We start from the raw sequence: 20,026 nt of genomic DNA on the forward strand, positions 1-20,026 counted from the left end.
AGGGGATTATACAGGGATAATGTGGATACAAGGGGGCAAAAATCATGAGGCCAACTTAGAATTTTGCCTGCTAGTAATGCTAATGTTTCCAGAGTTTTCCCATTATTATGACAGTTACTATCCAATTTTTCTGGACTCTACTTAAATAGAGTTAAAGAAGTCAAGAATGAACGATAAATTGTATGAACTTTATTTTTGATGTACATAGAAATAATCATGATTTTCACTTTAGATTTATTAATTTTCTCATATTAAATCTTTCTTGCATTTCCAGAATGTACTATATGTGGCTATAAAGCTTGTTAGCCATTTAATGTTCTGCTGCAATCTACTTGATGACATTTTTAAAGGATTTTTGCAACTATATTCTTAAGTACCTGATCTGACTTTTCTTATGCAATCCTAGCAGGTTTTATAATAAATTTAATGATGTTTGTCTTGAAGAAATGGAAGTTTGCCTTCTTTTTAAAAACTCTTTTTTTTAAAATTTTTATTGTTGGTTGTTCAAAACATTACAAATTTCTTGATATATCATATTTCACACTTTGATTCAAGTGGGTTATGAACTCCCATTTTTACCCCATATACAGATTGCAGAATCACATCAGTTACACATCCATTGATTTACATATTGCCATACTAGTGTCTGTTGTATTCTGCTGCCTTTCCTATCCTCTACTATCCCCCCTCCCCTCCCCTCCCCTCCCCTCTTCTCTCTCTACCCCCTCTACTGTCATTCATTTCTCCCCCTTGTATTATTTTTCCCTTTCCCCTCACTTCCTCTTGTATGTACTTTTGTATAACCCTGAGGGTCTCCTTCCATTTCCATGCAATTTTCCTTCTCTCTCCCTTTCCCTCCCACCTCTCATCCCTGTTTAAGGTTAATCTTCTTCTCCTGCTCTTCGTCCCTACTCTGTTCTTAGTTACTCTCCTTATATCAAAGAAGACATTTGGCATTTGTTTTTTAGGGATTGGCTAGCTTCACTTAGCATAATCTGCTCTAATGCCATCCATTTCCCTGCAAATTCTATGATTTTGTCATTTTTTAATGCAGAGTAATACTCCATTGTGTATAAATGCCACATTTTTTTTTATCTATTCGTCTATTGAAGGGCATCTAGGTTGGTTCCCCAGTCTTGCTATTGTGAATTGTGCTGCTATGAACATCGATGTAGCAGTGTCCCTGTAGCATGCTCTTTTTAGGTCTTTAGGGAATAGACCGAGAAGGGGAATAGCTGGGTCAAATGGTGGTTCCATTCCCAGTTTTCCAAGAAATCTCCATACTGCTTTCCAAATTGGCTGCACCAATTTGCAGTCCCACCAGCAATGTAAAAGTGTACCCTTTTCCCCACATCCTCACCAGCACTTGTTGTTTGACTTCATAATGGCTGCCAATCTTACTGGAGTGAGATGGTATCTTAGGGTGGTTTTGATTTGCATTTCTCTGACTGCTAGAGATGGTGAGCATTTTTTCATGTACATGTTGATTGATTGTATGTCCTCCTCTGAGAAGTGTCTGTTCAGGTCCTTGGCCCATTTGTTGATTGGGTTATTTGTTATCTTATTGTCTAATTTTTTGAGTTCTTTGTATACTCTGGATATTAGGGCTCTATCTGAAGTGTGAGGAGTAAAGATTTGTTCCCAGGATGTAGGCTCCCTATTTACCTCTCTTATTGTTTCTTTTGCTGAGAAAAAAATTTTAGTTTGAGTAAGTCCCATTTATTGATTCTAGTTACTAACTCTTGTGCTATGGGTGTCCTATTGAGGAATTTGGAGCCCGACCCCACAGTATGTAGATCGTAGCCAACTTTTTCTTCTATCAGACGGCGTGTCTCTGATTTGATATCAAGCTCCTTGATCCATTTTGAATTCACTTTTGTGCATGGCGAGAGAAAGGGATTCAGTTTCATTTTGTTGCATATGGATTTCCAGTTTTCCCAGCACCATTTGTTGAAGATGCTATCCTTCCTCCATTGCATGCTTTTAGCCCCTTTATCAAATATAAGATAGTTGTAGTTTTGTGGATTGGTTTCTGTGTCCTCTATTCTGTACCATTGGTCCACCCGCCTGTTTTGGTACCAGTACCATGCAGTTTTTGTTACTATTGCTCTGTAGTATAGTTTGAAGTCTGGTATCACTATACCGCCTGATTCACACTTTCTGTTTAGCATTGTTTTTGCTATTCTGGGTCTTTTATTTTTCCATATGAATTTCATGATTGCTTTCTCTATTTCTACAAGAGATGCCTTTGGGATTTTGATTGGCATTGCATTAAACCTATAGAGAACTTTTGGTAATATCGCCATTTCGGTGATGTTAGTTCTGCCTATCCATGAACAGGGTATATTTTTCCATCTTCTAAGATCTTCTTCTATTTCTCTCTTCAGGGTTCTGTAGTTTTCATTATATAAGTCTTTCACCTCTTGTGTTAGGTTGATTCCCAAGTATTTTATTTTTTTTGAGGATATTGTGAATGGAGTGGTTGTCCTCATTTCCATTTCAGAGGATTTGTCGCTGATATACAGGAATGCCTTTGATTTATGCGTGTTGATTTTATATCCTGCCACTTTGCTGAGTTCATTTATTAGCTCTAATAGTTTCTTTGGAGACCCTTTTGGGTCTGCTAGGTATAGAATCATGTCACCTGCAAATAGTGATAATTTAAGTTCTTCTTTTCCTATTTTTATGCCTTTAATTTCTTTCGTCTGTCTAATTGCTCTGGCCAGTGTTTCGAGAACTATGTTGAACAGAAGTGGTGAGAGAGGGCATCCCTGTCTTGTTCCAGATTTTAGAGGGAATGCCTTCAATTTTTCTCCATTCAGAATGATGCTAGCCTGAGGCTTAGCATAGATTGCTTTTACAATATTAAGGTATGTTCCTGTTATCCCTAGTTTTTCTAGAGTTCTGAACATAAAGGGATGCTGTACTTTGTTGAATGCTTTTTCCGCATCTATCGAGATGATCATATGGTTCTTATTTTTAAGTCTATTGATGTGGTGAATAACATTTATTGATTTCCTTATATTGAACCAGCCTTGCATCCCAGGGATGAATCCTACTTGATCATGGTGCACAATTTTTTTGATATGTTTTTGTATCCGATTCGCCAGAATTTTATTGAGGATTTTTGCATCTAGGTTCATTAGAGATATTGGTCTGTAGTTTTCTTTATTTGAGGTGTCTTTGGTTTCAGAATCAGGGTGATGTTGGCCTCATAGAATGAATTTGGAAGAGCTCCCTCTTTTTCTATTTCCTGAAATAACTTGAAAAATATTGGTATTAATTCTTCTTTAAAGTTTTTGTAAAAGTCTGCTGTATACCCATCCGATCCTGGGCTTTTCTTGGTTGGTAATCTTTTGATGGCTTCTTCTATTTCATCCATTGATATTGGTCTGTTCAAATTGTGTGTATCCTCCTGAATCAGTCTGGGCAAATCATATGACTTAAGAAATTTATTGATGTCTTCACTATCTTCTATTTTATTGGAGTATAAGGATTCAAAATAATTTCTGATTATCTTCTGTATTTCTGAAGTGTCTGTTGTGATATTGCCTTTTTCATCCCATATGCTAGTAATTTGAGTTCTCTCTCTTCTTCTCTTCATTAGCATGGCTAAGGGTCTGTCGATTTTATTTATTTTTTCAAAGAACCAACTTTTAGTTTTGTCAATTTTTTTCAATTGTTTCTTTTGTTTCGATTTCATTAATTTCAGCTCTGATTTTAATTATTTCTTGCCTTCTACTTCTTTTGCTGTTGTTTCGCTCTTCTTTTTCTAGGGTTTTGAGATGAAGTATGAGATCATTTATTTGTTGTTTATTTCTTTTTTTAAGGAATGAACTCCAAGCAATGAATTTTCCTCTTAGAACTGCTTTCAATGTGTCCCATAGATTCCAATATGTTGTGTCTGTGTTTTCATTGATCTCTAAGAATTTTTTAATTTCCTCCTTGATGTCTTCTATAACCCATTGATAATTCGGTAACCTATTGTTCATTCTCCAAGTGATGCATGATTTTTCCTTTCTTCTTTTATTGTTGATTTTCAGTTTCATTCCATTATGATCAGATAAGATGCATAGTATTATCTCTACTCCTTTATATTGTCTAAGAGTTGCCCTGTGACATAATATATGATCTATTTTTGAGAAGGATCCATGTGCTGCTGAGAAAAAAGTTTAACTGCTTGATGTTGGGTGGTATATTCTATATATGTCAATTAAATCTAGGTTATTAATTGTGTTATTGAGTTCTATAGTTTCCTTATTCAACTTTTGTTTAGAAGATCTGTCCAGTGGTGAGAGAGGTGTGTTGAAGTCTCCCATGATTACTGTATGGTGGTCTATTAGACTCTTGAACTTGAGAAGAGTTTGTTTGATTAACATAGCTGCACCATTGTTTGGGGCATATATATTTATGATTGTTATGTCTTGTTGGTAAATGGTTCCCTTGAACAGTATGTAGTGTCCCTCTTTATCCCTTTTGATTAACTTTGGCTTGAAATCTATTTTATTTGACATGAGTATGGACACTCCTGCTTGTTTCCGAAGTCCATATGAGTGATATGATTTTTCCCAACCTTTCACCTTCAGTCTATGTATGTCTTCTCCTATCAAATGCGTCTCCTGTAGGCAGCATATTGTTGGGTCCTGTTTTGTGATCAATTCTACTAGCCTGTGTCTCTTTAATTGGTGAGTTTAAGCCATTAACATATAGGGTTATTATTGAGATATGGGTTGTTCTTCCAGCCATATTTGTTTATTTATGTTACTAAACATGGTTTGTTTTCCTCTTTGATTATTTTCCCCCCTTTACTGTCCTACCTCCCACTGTTGGTTTTCATTGTTATTTTCCATTTCCTCTTCCTGTAATGTTTTGCCGAGGATATTTTGAAGAAATGGTTTTCTAGCTGCAAATTCTTTTAACTTTTGTTTATCGTGGGAGGTTTTAATTTCATCTTCCATCCTGAAGCTTAATTTCGCTAGATACACAATTCTTGGTTGAAACCCATTTTCTTTCAGTGTTTGAAACATGCTATTCCAGGATCTTCTAGCTTTCAGAGTCTGTGTTGAAAGATCAGCTGTTATCCTGATTGGCTTACCCCTAAATGTAATCTGCTTCCTTTCTCTTGTAGCTTTTAAAATTCTCTCCTTATTCTGTATGTTGGGCATCTTCATTATAATGTGTCTAGGTGTGGATCTCTTATGATTTTGCACATTCGGCGTCCTGTAGGCTTCTAGGATTTGGGATTCTGTTTCATTCTTCAAGTCTGGGAAGTTTTCTCATATTATTTCATTGAATATATTGCTCATTCCTTTGGTTTGGACCTCTATACCTTCCTGTATCCCAATGACTCTTATGTTTGGTCTCTTTATGTTATCCCATATTTCTTGGATGTTCTGCTCATGGTTTCTTAACAGTCTTGCTGAGCTATCTATGTTCTTTTCAAGTTGAAATACTTTGTCTTCATTGTCTGATGTTCTATCTCCTAAGTGTTCTACTCTGCTGGTAGTATTCTCAATTGAGTTTTTAAGTTGGTTTATTGCTTCCTGCATTTCTAGGATTTCTGTTTGTTTGTTTTTTATAACATCTATCTCCCTGTATAGTTGATCTTTTGTTTCTTGGATTTATTTATGTAATTCATTGTTGAAGTGATCTTTCATTGTCTGATTTTGCTGTCTAATGTCTTCCTTGAGACTCCAGATCATCTGAAGCATGTATATCCTGAATTCTTTATCTGACATTCCATCTGCTGCAGCTATTACCTCTTCTAAAGTTGAGTTCACCTGCATTGCTTGTGGTCGTTTCTTTTTCTTTTTTTTTTTTTTTAGAATTTTAATATTTTATTTTTTTTTAGTTATCGGCAGACACAACATCTTTGTTTGTATGTGGTGCTGAGGATCGAACCCGGGCCGCATGCATGTCAGGCTAGCGTGCTACTGCTTGAGCCACACCCCAGCCCCGACTTGTGGTCCTTTCTTTCCTTGTCTTTTCATACTGCTCGCGTTTCTTTCTGCTTGATGAAACTGTTTTGTTTTCAAAATTTTCCCCCTATATATTTATATTGCTCTTGTATAGGTGAAAAGTCTCCCTTGCAGGGGCGGGCGGCGGCGGCTGTGCTCCTCCTCCAATTGGGCTGATCTGTCTACCACGCTGACGGGCCACTGGGCCTGTTCTGCCAGTCGGTTGCAGGTCTGCCTATCTTGCAGGCATTGGCAGCGGCTCTGCTCTGCCCCTCCTCCAATTGGTGTGACGTGTCTACCACGCCCGCGGACCCCTGGGCCTGTTCTGCCGGTCGGTCGCAGGTCTCCCTACCTTGCAGGCGCGGGCGGCGGCTCTGCTCTGCCCTTACTCCAATTAGGGTGACGTGTCTACCACACCGGCAGGTTGCTGGGCCTGTTCCGGGCGTGGGCGGTGGCTCTGCTCTGCCCCTACTCCAATTGGGGTGACGTGTCTACCATGCTGGCAGGCCGCTGGGCCTGTCCCGCTGGTCGGTCACAGGTCTGCTTATCTTGCGGGCACGGGCGGCGGCTCTGCTCTGCCCCTACTCCAAATGGGGTGACGTGTCTGCCGCGCCGGCAGGCCGCTGAGCCTGTTCTGCCGGTCGGTCGCAGGTCTGCGTACCTTGTGGGCGCGGGTGGTGGCTCTGCTCTGCCCCTACTCCAACTGGGGTGTCGTGACTACCACACCGGCAGGTCGCTGGACCTGTTCCAGGTGCGGGCAGTGGCTCTGCTCTGCCCCTACTCCAATTGGGGTGTCGTGACTACCACGCCAGCAGGTCGCTGGGCCTGTTCCGGGCACGGGCGGTGGCTCTGCTCTGCCCCTCTGGCTTGATGACAAAGTGAGAGAGACTCGGGTATTTGTGACTCACTTTCTTTACCAGGATACCAACTGTTTCTGTCGCCGCTGGTATCAATGAAGTTATGTCCTCCGCCGCTTTCTGATGACATCAGATCTCTGCCATGTTGGTATCCCATGCGAATGGCAGCATTTTGTTCCCTTTTCCGGGTGACCAAAGCAACGGGTGAGTCCTGACCAGCCCTCACAAGCCCCGTCTCAATCTTGTTGTCACTGCCTACGAAGGCTCGGTTGGTATTTACCTCCACAGTATTCAGCAGGACCCGGACCGAGAAGCAGTTTCCGTGGGTTCTTTAGCCCTGGGCCAGAGCAGTTCCGGGAGCCGGAATTCGGCCACTCTTGGCTCAGTGTATGTTCTGATAGGAGCAGGCTCCAAGAAGCAGTTTCTGCGGGTTCTTTAGCACTGAGCCTGAGTAATTTGTCTGCGAGCCGCAGGCGAATGGCAGCCTGAAATTACCTGTTCTATGGCTGAATGAGCTGCGATCAGTCGAAAACAGGGATGGTGACGTCAGCTCTCCAAGATGGTGGCCACTGGCTTCCTCTGTGGTCTGACCAGTGTGGAGAACCAAGTTGGACCGCTTCCTTCCCCCATCTCAAACCCAGAATTCAGCACTGAGCACAGTGACTGCACAGCTGGCAGGAGCCCGCAGAATCCGCAGCGCTGTATCTTTGTGTTGCTATCTCGTCGTTTCCCAGCGCACGCCGCAGACTCTAGCCGCAGGGCGAGTTGCTGAATAAGCAGCGTGACCCTCCGTGCGGACAAATCGCTCGCGTTTGAGCCCCCGTAGCTGATCCTCGTGCGATGGAAATCCTTCCTCTAGGTTTTGGAGCACCCCAATTTTGCTGGAAATTCCTAATTCCTAACAAGATAGCTTTTAGCCGTTCTAACTCGTCATTCTCCCGCACAGTGACGCGGTACACGGGGGTGATGCTCTCCCTTCACCGTCATCTTCCAGAATCCTAAATACTCTTAAACTACTTAAAAATCACTGGAATTATCCGTTCCTTAAACACTGGGTAGGTTTCTCTATGAATTGTCCTTGTTTTATATGCAGCTCTTTGACATTTTAAAAAATCTCTATTATAAAAATTTGTACATTTAAATTATGTACACACATAACACACACACACTTATAATTTAATTCGTAGAACCAACTGTATTTAGGAAGAAGGCTCATAATCCTGCCAGGTTGTCTTTTCCTCTTCTAGCAATATCAAGAAGCCTCTAATGGCCAACAAATTATGTTCATTCTCTTTGAGCATGATTCTCCCAGTACATTCCAGTTTCATCTTTTAACACGTCTTTCTCAACCTCTGTACTGCAACAATTAACTGCCTTGTAATTTCTGTCACTCTTTGTCTCTTTTTTATACTTTTGTGCCTTTTATTCACATCATTTTATTTGCCAGAATTGCCTTGTATCTATATATCATCACATAGCTCTATTTTGTCCTTTTTAAATACTAGGGAACATCTTCTTTAGAATGCTTTCCTTGATTTGGGTTAGTTATCTCTCCTCTTCTCTTAGAATAATGATTTATAATAACCCCTATATAAATCTATCTCCTCCATTAGAATATGAGATCCCTGAGGGCAAAGACAGTATCTTTCTATAACCTAGTATATCACACAGTGTTTATGATAGGTGCTCAGAGATGATTTTTTGAATGAGTGAAAAGTACAAATGTCAAGAAGGCTGAAATGAGATAAGGTAGTTGACTTCAAGTATTTGAAGGGTTTCCACATGGAAGAGACTTGTTCTATTTACTACATAAGGTAGTATTAGGATCATTAATAGTTGGAGTTATTCAGTTTTAGTCAACTATCTCATTAAGCACTGACCTTCCCTTTTTTTCTTTTTGTAGTGTTAGAGATGGAACCCAGGACCTTGAGCATGCTAGGCAAGTGCTCTGTCACAGAGCTATACCCCCAGCTCCTTCTTGTACTATAATAATTTAAAGGAGAATATGAACATTTTCTAGGATGCTATAAAAATATTACAGAATTGAGTTTTCAAATGATTTTTAGGCTGTAATTCTTAAAGGATTCTGTTAAGGTTTGATCTTAAATGTCCCTTAGAAACCTCATCTATTGAAGGCCTGGTCCTAGCTGATAGCACTACTGTGAGGTAGTGGAAACTGTAGGAGGTGGGAAGGGAGCTGAAGGAAGTTAAGTCATGGTGGGGGGGGATGCCCTTAAAGGGCATACTGAGACCCCAGCCCCTTCGCTCTCTCTCTCTTTTTCCTGGCAGCCATGCAGTGAGCAGCTCTGTTCTACCATATACTCTTTGCCATGATGTTCTGTCTGGCCACAAGCTGGAAACAACAGAGCCAAGCCACCATGGACTGAAACCAAGCTGAAACAAATCTTTCCTCCTTTTAAGTTGATTTTCTTAGAAAATCTGACTAACATAGATTCCAAAGAGACACTTCAGAACTAGGAGAGGGGTGAAGGGAAATGAATAGAAAATCTAATCAAATGAAGTTCCGAGTCCCCTACTTTTCCTCTATAACAACAGTTTTTACATACTGGGTTTTCAGTTACAATATGGCATCAATAAAGAGTTCATAATTGTTTAAAAGACATTTGAAAACCACTTTCAAATTTGATGAGGATACACAGCATGCATGCTTTCTCTCTCTCATGTGCTCTCTCTCTCTCTCTTTCCTTACACACACACACACACACACACACACACACACAAACCCTGTGTGAGGAGATATAGAAATACATCTATCTTTTTGGGGGTTTTTTGGGTAGTGGGGATTGGACCCAGGAGTGCTTAACCACTGAGCCACATCCGCAGTTTCTTTATTTTGAGACTAGATCCATTTTATTTTTGAGATAGTTGCTTAGCACCTTGCTAAGTTGTGGAGGCTGGCTTTGAACTTGTGATCCTCCTACCTCATCCTTACAAGCTGCAGAGATTATAGGCATGCACCACCTGTTCAGTGATACATCTATATCTTTAGATATTTTATTTTTTGTGGTATTGGGGATTAAACTCAGGGGCACTCTACCACTGAGCTGTTTTGACACAGAGTCATACTAAGTTTCTCTGGCTGGCCTTGAACTTGCAGTCCTTTTGTCTCAGTCCCCCAAATTTCTGGTATTTCAGGACTGTGCCACAACAACTTAGAGAGATTCCATCTCAAAATAAAATAAAAGAGGCAGGGTATATAGCTTAGTAGTAGAGCAGTTGTTTAACATATGCAAGGCCCTGAGTTCAATCTCCTACAGTACCACAAAAACAAACAAAAATTTGGTTGAAGAATCTTAAAACTCTACAGTGATTTAGATGACTGTTTCTTCTGCTTTCCTGTAAGCTTCATCAAGGCAGGAACTTTGTAGGCTTTTTTCTTCTTTGTAGCTCTTGTAGTGCCATAATATTGTATTACCCCAATACACCTCTGAACACATAAAGAACTAAAAGACTGGTTCCAGTTTTCCTGGCTAAGTATCTCTACTGGGAACACAACAGGTTAAATTACATAATTAAGAACACAGAAGTTCAAGGTGTATAATGAAATATATAAATTAAAACATTAAGAGCCTAAGACAAGATAATAGAGATGGAGATTATGCTGTGTCCTCTCCTGGTTTGGCACAGGCTGGTTAACTGCCCACACAAGCCTATGTTTCTTTTCTTAATTCAGATAGATGAGGATCCTTAGTCCAATTCTGATCTAAATTTTTGTGAATAAATTTCTTTTAAATATTCTTTTCTACTAAAAAAATGATGGAACCACGTACTCTTCTTCATCTCAGAGCTCTCTACTCCTTTCTATTTCCTTGGTGTCTACTGTCCTCAGCTTTGTATGTAAAGGAAGGTGAAACACGCAACATCCAAACCTCAAGCCACATAGAATATATCCAGGGACCAGATTTCAAAGATTAATGGTATTTTACCTCTAGCTTTTCATGATAAAATTCTCTTGTGGTATAATTGAGTGTAGCACGATTTGTGTTTTCTCCTACAAGTCTTTTGTTATCATTATTTTCTTCACTGACAATGCCAGGTTTTTTTCCTTTGGTTTCTAGTAGATACCGGAATTGCTTTTTCCTGTAGAAAAATAATAAAGAGATTTTACCATTTGCACTTTAGATAGAGCACAAATCTCCAGAATATATGAAGAACTCAAAAACTTAACACCAAAAAAAGCCAAATAACCCAATCAATAAATGGACTAAGGAACTGAACAGACACTTCACAGAAGAAGAAATACAGTCGATCAACAAACATATGAAAAAATGTTCATCATCTCTAGGAACAAGAGAAACGCAAATCAAAACTACTCTAAGATTTCATCTCACTCCAGTCAGAATGGCAATCATCAAGAATATAAGCAACAATAAATGTTGGCAAGGATGTGGGAAAAAAGGTATACTCATAAATTGCTGGTGAGATGGCAAATTGGTGCAACCACTATGAAAAGCAGTATGGAGATACCTCAGAAAACTTGGAATGGAACCACCATTTGACACAGTTATCCTACTCACTGGTTTATACCCAAAGGACTTAACATCATCATAGTGATTCAGCCACATCAATGAGAAGTTGTGCTACATTTGTGTACAATGTATCAAAATGCATTATACTGTCATGTATAACTAATTAGAACAAAAGTAAAAGACTAATTATTATGCTTTAAAATCAATAGAAATAAAGTGGCTATTTTATTGTTAAAAAAGAAAAATAATAAAGAGATTTTGAGAGCTGCTTATCAGACTTAAAAAATATCTATTTTTTGTTGACTTTAGAGGGGAGCCCTATGCTTTTCTGAACATCTGCTTTATGAATCTGTGTTTATTATTTATTTGTACTCAGTTTGGTATCCATTCTATAAATTAACGTATTCTACACATTTTTCTTTGTTCTATAATTAACAACCATTAAAAAATGCCTTAAGTATTTCTAAAATGAAAAAAAATCTTTACCTTAATAAAAAACAACACACACACTCACACACAAAAAAAATAATCAGAGCATAAAACAATCCAAATAAGGAGGTAGTAGAACAAACTTTTAGTCTTTATATTCTATAAAACATGTTAGTTACCCTTTACAAATTACACAAATACTTCATAATGTCATTTATGTAGTTCAGTAGTTTTACTCATAGCTAGAAAATGAAATGGAATACTGATTAAACTTTTGTTTTGAAAAAGCAAAACAAAAAACTAAAAATCTCCAACTGTCAGCATATCAGGCAAGGTCCTAAGTAGGTGGTTAAGTAATGAAATAGGAAGCTGAATTCCAGAGGGCTGCAATCCATCATAGGGTATATCTCTGAATGAAGTGATACTAACACTTTACTGTGAACTGAAAGATTGGGAACAGAAGAGGGATATATCTTTAAAAATCCCTTCTTTTTAATTTAAAAGTATAACAATTATTTTAGAAATTTTGGGGAAGTATAAATTTTAAAAAAATATAAAGAGATAAATGTCATCCATTAGCCTATACTGCATAAGTCCATATAAATCTATAACTGTTTACATTTGACATATTTCTGAGAAGCTTCTCCTATAAATTTTAGAAAAGGTAAGATCATACCATATATACCATTTTGCATGCTTTATTTCACTTATTGTTACATAATAATAAGCATTTTCTATGTAATTAAATATTATAATCAGTGAATGAATAAAAAATTGTGATATAAATCACAATTTTTTTATTACAAATTTGGTTGTATAATTGTCTTACTTTTGTAAAAAACATAAGAGGGTGGCATATAGGTCTTTATTTGTATTTACATTTTATTTTGATTGTTAAATTATAAAAGCAATGTCCACACATTATATACTACCCTTTTTTAGTCTTTTCAAATAATTAACTGTTTTGAATATTATATCTTTAACTTTATTCATGATTATTTTGCTGTTCTTTTCCTAATTTTGTGAAATACAGGTTTAGTTCCATAATTTCAGCCTTTAATCTTTCCAATGCACCCAGTTCATGGCTAACCTGTTTCCATTTAGCACCAATTTAGTGACCTCACAAGTTTTGAAATGTGGCACTTTTATTATATTTCAACTCACAGTAGTTTCAGTTTTCCATTATGAAATTGTCTTTAACCTATAGGTCATTTATAAATGTTTCTTAATTTGAAAATATGTAGGAATTTTCTGGTTATCTTTTTGTAACTGGGTTAAAGCTTAAACACGTTTTGAGCAAAGAATTAGTCCATGTGATTTCAATTCTTTCAATCTGTTGACATTTGCTTTATAGACAGTATTTGATCAACTTTAATAAATGTTTCGTTTATACCTGAAAAGAATGTACATTGGAGATAATATTTTTTAAATGTTAGGTCAAATATGTTGTCATATTGTTCAAGTATTTTATGTCCCTTTTCTCTTACTTGGAGGTGATAAAAACATCTCACTCTAACTGTAGACTTGTAACTGTATCAATTTGGGGTCATAAGTTTAGAAGGCTATGCTAAAAATGCATACAAATTTAAATTTAAACTGAACTTATTATTTTGAAATGATCTTATTTATTTCTAGAATTGCTTTAATCATGGAGTCTACTTGAATCTTTCATCTGATTGCTCTGGCTAGTGTTTCAAGAACTATGTTGAATAGAAGCAGTAAAAGAGGGCATCCTTGTCTTGTTCCAGTTTTTGGAGAGAATACTTTCAACTTTTCTACATTTAGAATGATATTGCCTTGGGTTTAACATATATATAGCTTTTACAAAGTTGAGGTATATTCCTACTATCCCTAGTCTTTCTAGTGTTTTGAACATGAATAGATGATGTATTTTGACAAATGCTAGTTCTGCATCTATTGAGATAATCACGTGATACTTGTCTTTAAGTTTATTGATTAATGAAATATGTTTATTGATTTCCATATGGTGAACCAACCTTACGTCCCTGGGATGAACCTCACTTGATCATGGTGTACTATCTTTTTAATATGTTTAATATGTTTCTGTATCAATTTGCCAGTATTTTATTAAGAAATTTTGCATCTATGTTCATCAGGAATATTGGTCTGAAATATCTTCATTATTTTCTAATTTATTAGAATATAAATTTGCAAAATACTTTCTGATTATCATCTGTTTTTCATTAGTGTCCACTGTGATATTTCCTTTTTTATCACATATTTTAGTAATTTGAGTTTTCTCTTTTCTTCTCTTTGTTAGCTTGACTAAGGGTTTATCAATTTTAATTATTTTTTCAAAGAACCAACTTTTTTTCATTGATTTTCTGGATATTTTGTTTCAATTTCATTGATTTCAGCTCTGATTTTAATAATCTTCCATCTTCTACTGCTTTTGGTGTTGATCTGCTCTTTTTCTAGGGCTTGGAGATGGTTATTTATTTGGTGACTTTCCATCTTTTTAATGAATGAGCTCAATGCAATAAATTTTCCTCTTAAGATGTGCCTTCATAGTGTTTTGGATATGTTATACTACTATTCTCATTTACCTCTAAGTATTTTTTTATTTCATCCCTGATTTCTTCTGCTATCCATTAGTCATTCAGTAGCATATTATTTAGTCTCCAGGTATTAGAGTAGCATCTATTTTTTATTTTATTATTGATTTCTAATTTTATTCCATTATGATCTGATAGAATGCAAGGTATTATCACTATATTTTGTATTTGCTAAGAGTTGCTTCATGGCCTAAGATATGGTCTATTTTAGAGAAGGATCTTTGTGCTACTGAGAAGAAAGTATATTCAGTCATAGTGGATAAAATATTCTTTATATGTCTGTTAAGTCTAAATTATTAATTGCATTTTTTAGTTCTACAGCTTCTTTATTTACTTTTTGTTTGGTGTATCTATCCAGTGATGAGAAAGATATGTAAAAGTCGCCCAGCATTATTATGTTGTGGTCTCTTTGATTCCTGAAGTTGAGAAGGGTTTGTTTGATGTACAGAGATGCTCCATTATTTGGGGCTTAAATATTTATTTTACGTCTTGTTGATGTATAATTTCCTTAAGCAGTATGATATGTCCTTTTTTGTCCCTTTTGATTAACTTTGACTTGAAGTCCACTTTATCTGATTGAGAATAGAGACCCCTGCTTGTTTATGAGATCCATGTGAATGATACATGATTTTTTCCCATCCTTACACTTTTAGTCTGTGGATGTCTTTGCCTATGAGGTGAGTCTCTTGGAGATGGCATATTATTGGGTCTGGTTTTTTTAATCCAATTGCCAGTCTGTGTCTTTTCATTCATGAGTTTAGGCCATTTACATTCAATGTTATTATTGAGAGATTATTTTCATTCCCTGTCATTTTGATTTATTCTAGTTTTTAATTTGAATTAGTTCCTCCTTTGATTTTCTTCTGTACTTCCTCCCTTTACCAGTTTTCACGTTTATTTTTCATTTCTCCTTTATAAAATATTTTCTTGCATATGTTTTGTAGTGCAGGCATTCTAGTTGTAAATTCTTTTTTAACTTTTGTTTATCATGAAAAATTTTTATTTCATCATCAATTCTGAGGCTTAATCTTGCTGGGCATAGTATTCTTGGTTGGTATGCATTTTCTTTCAGAGTTTGGTATAGAGTATTCCAAGACCTTTGAAATTTTAGTGTCTGGGTTGAAAAATCTTTTGAGATCTGGATTGGTTTCCTCTTAAATGTGACCTGTCATTTTTGTCTGGTATCCTTTAAAATTCTATCCTTATTTATACAACAATGTGCCGTGGTGTGGGTTTGTCATAATTTTGAACCTTTGGGGTTCTGTAAGCATCCTGTATCGGATTTTCCATATTATTCTTTAGGTTTGAGATATTATTTCATTGAAAAAATGATTCATTCCTTTCATTTGTATCTCTAAACCTTCATCTATCTCAATAAATCTTAAATTTGGTCATTTCAGGTTACCCCATATTTTTTAGAAGTTCTGTTCATGATTTCTTAAACATATTTTCTCCATAGTCAACACTATTTTCAAGATCCTATTTATTTTTTTCATTGCCTGAAACTGTGTCTTCCAAGTGGTCTAGCCTGTTGGTGCTTTCCATTGAATTTTTATTTATTTATTTTTTAGTTGTACACAATACCTTTATTTTGTTTATTTATTTTTATGTGGTGCTGAGGATCGAACCCAGGGCCTCACACGTGCGAGGTGAGCGCTCTACCGCTGAGCCACAATCCCAGCCCTCCATTGAATTTTCAATTTGGTTTATTGATTCCTTCATTTTGAGGATTTCTGCTTGGTTTTTTTTTAAGAATCTGTATTTCTTTATTGAAGTGATCATTCACTTCCTGTATTTTCTATGTATATTCTAAACTCTTTATCTGATATTTCTTCCACTGTGGCATCAATGGATTCTGTTATTGAATTATCTTGGTTTGTTTGGGGTGATTTGTTCCCTTGCTTTTTTCACATATGTGTGCCTACCCATGTAACAGTATGGATCGGAGGCAGTAGAGTTTCTACCCTGTAGACTTATAGTGTCCTTGAAGGTTTCCATTTCCTCATCTTTTAGGGGGAGACAAATAAACCACCACAAATGCAAACAAGTCTGCAAAAGGGCTTACAATTTTGAATGGTGGATAGGGAAAGAAGAGAAGTGATAGATGTTATAATTGTCAGGGAAGAGGGCAGAAAATAGAAGTAAAAAATTAAAGAAAGAGTGAAGAGAGAAAAATAGAGATTGGTTGTTAGTAGAAGAAAAGAGAGAATCAAGCGAAACAGATATGAGAGAGCAAAAGTATAAAGTAAAAATTTTAAAAATAAAAGAAAACAAAACTGAAATAGACTAATCAAACATCTTAGTCCTCAAAAAACTGACCCATGAAAAATAACTGGCTTTAAAAATGCTAGAAATTAAAAAATATGAATATGTATAAATGTCCATGAACCATTAAGGTCACAATTAAATAAACAAATAAAGAAGAGAGAGAGAGAGAAAAGAAAAAGAAAGAATGAAAATTAAAAAGAATCTCTACAAAAAGTTAAAAAAATGTTTCTTTTGGAGTTCAAAAGATTCCTGGCTTTCCTTTTTCAGCAGTGTTCGGTGGGGTCACCTGGGGTATGATGCTTGCTCCAACCTCAGGATGGGGTTGCTAAAATGAGAAAGTTAATCCTGTCGGTGGAACTCCTAGATGTGGGGTTTAGGCTTAAGCAGGCTCCAGGCTCTTTCTTCGATGAGTGTCAATTGGTCTGGACATTTAAAATCAGTGTACCTCCAGGGCCCAGCAGTTGCCAGTCCATGCTGGAAGACTGCACCCCAGGGATCTCCTCTGGGTTCCATTCATGTGATAGAGGAAACAATTCTTAGTCCACTCTGTCACCTGCGGACTCCACATTTCCTGGTCTAGGGTTTGGTCTCCAACCTCAATCTGTCCCCCTCCTACCTTTTTGAAACCCTGGCCAGGTGCATCTCTCCCAGCCAGTCCTGCAAGCAGCTGGTTTGGAGGGGAAGGGAGAGAGCTGGGTGGGTTTCCATGACTAGTTGTCCCCCGGGTAAATCTCTCTCCACCTTTTGATTTTCTCCTGGTCACTTAGGCTCAACTTAAGTCGAGAATTATGGGTTTGCAAGGAATTGGTTACCCCAGCTCATGGCACTACTCAGCTGCGAAATGGTTCCTTCTTCTGTCTTCCACACACAGCCGGGAGACATGCAGTTTCTTTCCCTTACAAGGACATTACGTAGAGTGCCCTTCAGTTTAGTTGGGCAGTGTCTTTGATCTTTAAACTCTTTGTACTCAGACAAGCCTCAGTCTTCCTAAAATTTCAGGTTCCTTTAATTCCCTTATCCCTCCACTTTGCTTGTGGAGGGACTGCTTTGGCTGGTACCTCTGTCAGTAGCAGAGGCTGAGGCACTGAGGATTTCTTCCTTATTTTATTATATTCAACATCTTGAGTTTCTGATCTGCTTTGAGTGTCCAGTAATGAATTCCTCCCCCCGTCCCCCCCACCCCGCGCAATCCCACCCCAGCCTTTTTTGTTCATGAACTTTGCTGAGAAGCTGCCTGATTTCTTGGTTTCTTGCCATGGAGCAACCAGGAAAGGGACATTCTTTCTCTATTTCGCCCTCTTGAAAGCCTCCCCTCCATTAGTTTTTGTTGTTAATTAGTATTTATTATCTCTCCTGTAGGAAAGAAACTCAGGATTTGGGGGGATTTTTATTTTCAAGTTATTAAATTTTTAAAATACTATGCACTGTAGTATTTAGACAAGTATAATTTTTACTGATTTCTTTCTACATCATCATTTCTTAAATTCAATAAGTCCCTGAGTTCCCCCCCACACATAATGGTTCTATGGGGTTCAAGATGGAATAAACAGATCAATCAGATACACTTAAGTTAGATTTAAATTCAGAACTGGGCTAAGTGGAGAAGTTGGGGTAACATACAAGGTATTCATTTTGTTGATGTGAATTATAGCGGGGCAACATAGCTCTGGAGCCAGGTTTTGGGGAAGGGGCAAGCAACTTTCCAATCTCCAATACAGTGAATGAAAATGGTATGATAGTGGGACTCAGCTGGAACAACAATCTCCTATTATCCATGATTACAGCAAGGTGGCAGCTTTCTTGGTGGGCTGCTTCTATGGTATCATTCTGGGAATAATTTGGAGACCCAATCTAGAGACTGCTTCCTCAACTTTTCTAAATATTTTGTAGATATCTAATTCCTGTATATCAAGTTTCCTGCATATGCTAGCCAGAGTGACTTCTATTTTCTGTAATTGAATTGTGGCTGATATATCATCCTTGACTATTCTTCTCCCTACCATATTATGTCCTGTAGGTCAGTGTTCTGTCAGGCAAACCTAAATGTTTTTCACATAATCCTCTTCTCCATTCTCACTTCCTCAGTTTGGCTCTTTATAATCTCTCAGCTAAACTATAAGCCATCCTCCTGATTGTTTTCCATTCCTTCAACCTCTGTCTTTCTAGATATAAACTTAAAAACATGATTGTTGTGCTTAATTACAAAGAATAACTTTCCATTTTTGTTTTGTATGGATTGCAAGGTTCTCAGATCATAGTCAATTTTTCTAGCTTCATATCTTATGACTTATGCATAATAATTCCATGCTCCAATTACATTGAACTATTTACAATTCTTTGTACTTTTATAGATTTCTTTCCCCTATATGCCATACCTTGAAAACACCTAGTTATTTTCTTATGAACTAGATAAAAGGTTACATGTTTTCCCAATGTTGTTCCAAAACATGGTTAGTCTCTTCTATACTGAAAGATTTTATGTTGTTGTGTATCTTTAACTTGTTAGACTATAAGCCACACAAGAACGAGGACTTTGTCTTATTTGTCTTTATATCCCCCATACTTCGAATGAGGCCAGCCACAAAATAAGTCAAGGATACATGTTTTTAGGATGCATAAATGGAACAGTTAAGAGGTATGTGGAATTTCTTTCTAGTACAACAGTAACCTATAAAAACTGTAAAAATAAAAGGTTACCTGGCATCACCCAGAATTGAAATCATACGGTATTGAGGTAACTCAGAAGATGCTACATGTGCTAGGATTCCAAAGAGCCTTTCAGCCATTATCATATCATTCTGTGTCACCTGAAGAGAAAAAATAGAGAGGTGTCCAAAATGACATCGTTTCTTATTTGGATACAATATAATTCCAAAGAAATATTTAGATTAAATATTTTCTTTTAGCCCAGGAAAGCACATTCCCCTGAACTATAGGGAGAGGAGTTTTCATTGATATTTTTCTTTTTTCCTTGAACCTAATTAAAGTGAAGATATTCAAATGTGGGCTTATGGAAGTTGATTGGAGGATGATAAGTTAGCTCTGAATTAGAAGGCGTGTTTCCTCAGAATTATGCCTGAGAAGTCTTAAATTCTTAATGAAAAATTTCCCCAGAAATCCTATAGCTTCCTAAATTAGAATGATTTAATGGGAAAATTCCCATGTGTCAATGGAAGAGATTTATTTTAATAATGTGTCAAGGGGAAGCTGTGCTGTTGTTTATAGCTTGCTCCTTCCTATAAGGATAATTTGGTTCCTTCTTTGAGAGATGGAATTCTCACAGGATTAGCAAAGATGCTGCTATTCATTCAAAATTTACATCAGCCTTTCTCCAGAAAAAGAATAGCATGTCACAAGTAGATCCTGTGAGGGTTCACTCCTGGGTCAACCAAGATAGTACTAAAAGCTGAAAGCAAGACTTGAGTTAATTTTTATTGTTTTATTTAATA

The 20,026-nt window shown here is 37.0% G+C and overlaps 1 protein-coding gene across 5 annotated transcripts in view; it reads right to left on the minus strand.

Moving 5' to 3' along the window:
• Lrrc49 (leucine rich repeat containing 49) overlaps nt 1-20,026 on the minus strand; it is a 153,360-nt gene that overhangs the window by 9,006 nt on the left and 124,328 nt on the right. For all 5 annotated transcript variants that reach the window (XM_046426600.2, XM_046426599.2, XM_046426598.2 and 2 more), the window contains 2 exons: nt 19,275-19,384; nt 10,762-10,915 (listed from right to left, as the gene is read on the minus strand). In XM_046426600.2, the coding sequence (XP_046282556.1) occupies nt 10,762-10,915; nt 19,275-19,384 (264 nt within the window). The remainder of the gene's footprint in view (nt 1-10,761; nt 10,916-19,274; nt 19,385-20,026) is intronic.

Source organism: Marmota monax, unplaced genomic scaffold (assembly GCF_021218885.2).
Source record: "Marmota monax isolate L192 unplaced genomic scaffold, Marmota_monax_Labrador192_F-V1.1 WCK01_AAM20220418_F8-fsc00078, whole genome shotgun sequence".
In the NCBI taxonomy this organism is placed as follows: domain Eukaryota; kingdom Metazoa; phylum Chordata; class Mammalia; order Rodentia; family Sciuridae; genus Marmota; species Marmota monax.